The following is a 1,246-nucleotide window of genomic DNA, read 5'->3' on the forward strand; positions in this document are numbered from 1 at the left end:
CGAATGTCGAAGCCTTCGAAGCGAATCACCGGCCCTAATTTGAACTTCTTTTTTTTTCAAGTTATCACAAGGCTATAAAATCAGGTAGGACGTTAAAACTTCGACAAGTAGAAAAAAAATAGAGAAGATGTAACAGATCAACACTTTAATTGAGAATAGCGAATTAAAACGATCGTTGGTTTTCCTCAGGTCGGCAACATATTCTTCGTGGACACCTTTCTGGGCGGCGCTTTCCTCACGTACGGCACGGACGTGCTGAAGTTCAGCAACATGAATCAAGACGACCGTACCGACCCGATGATCGCGGTGTTCCCGCGCGTAACCAAGTGTACCTTCCACAAATTTGGTGGCTCCGGTACAATCCAGACGATCGACGCGCTGTGCATACTCGCGCTCAATATCCTCAACGAGAAGATTTACATCTTCCTGTGGTTCTGGTTCATCATACTGGCGGTCTTCTCCGGCCTGGCGGTGCTGTACAGCATGGCCATAGTGCTGATGCCCAGCACGCGCGAAACGATTCTCAAGAAGCGCTTCAAGTTTGGCACATCAGCCACGGTCAGCACGCTCATTCGAAAGACGCAGGTGGGATTTCTTCTTCTTTTTTTTTCTTCGACTAGTCGACGATCGATAATTGTAAACTGCAGGCGAGTGCTCTTTTAAGGGGTTACACCACCTTGAGCGCCTAAAAATCATAGGTAACTTTGGGAATTTTTTTTAGGAAAACAATAAAAGTAATACAAAATTCGTTTTAAGGCTTTAATAATACATGTCTTTAGAAGTAAAAAATATTTTTTTCATTTATTTTTTTAATAAAATGACGACGCTGAAGCCATTTTATTAAACATCGTTTTTGTAGCCACTGTCAAATCGGCGTTGCGGGGATCTGGCATTCGATTGAAGCTGGAGCAATAAACCAAAATTTTTTAAAAACTATATAATATCAAATATGTACTACAGAAGTACATACGGATATTTTAAAATATAGATTTTTATAAAAATTGCGAGCATTTGAAAAAAAAAGTCATTTTCTTTTCAAAGTCTTTTCAAGTTCTTTTCCAAAAAATTTTGTCAAGAAATGTTAAATAAAAAAAAAAGTATTTAACATATCGAAATATCCGTATGTACTTCTGTAGTGCATATTATATAGTTTTTTAAAAAATTTGGTTTTTTGCTCCAGGTTCAATCGAATGGTAGATCCCCGCAACGCCGATTTGACAAAACGACGTTTAGTAAATTGGCTTCA

At 38.8% G+C, this 1,246-nt stretch overlaps 1 protein-coding gene across 1 annotated transcript; it reads left to right on the forward strand.

Moving 5' to 3' along the window:
* Window positions 1-159: 159 nt before the first annotated feature.
* LOC105460986 (innexin inx3-like) lies at window positions 160-636 on the forward strand (the record flags this gene model as incomplete). The annotated part of the gene is made up of 1 exon (XM_011707486.1): window positions 160-636. A coding segment is annotated over one exon (477 nt), but the record flags the coding sequence as incomplete, so codon positions are not given.
* Between the last annotated feature and the right edge of the window lie 610 nt (window positions 637-1,246).

The sequence above is a fragment of the Wasmannia auropunctata genome, unplaced genomic scaffold (genome assembly GCF_000956235.1).
Source record: "Wasmannia auropunctata unplaced genomic scaffold, wasmannia.A_1.0 LD312101.1, whole genome shotgun sequence".
NCBI classification, from domain to species: domain Eukaryota; kingdom Metazoa; phylum Arthropoda; class Insecta; order Hymenoptera; family Formicidae; genus Wasmannia; species Wasmannia auropunctata.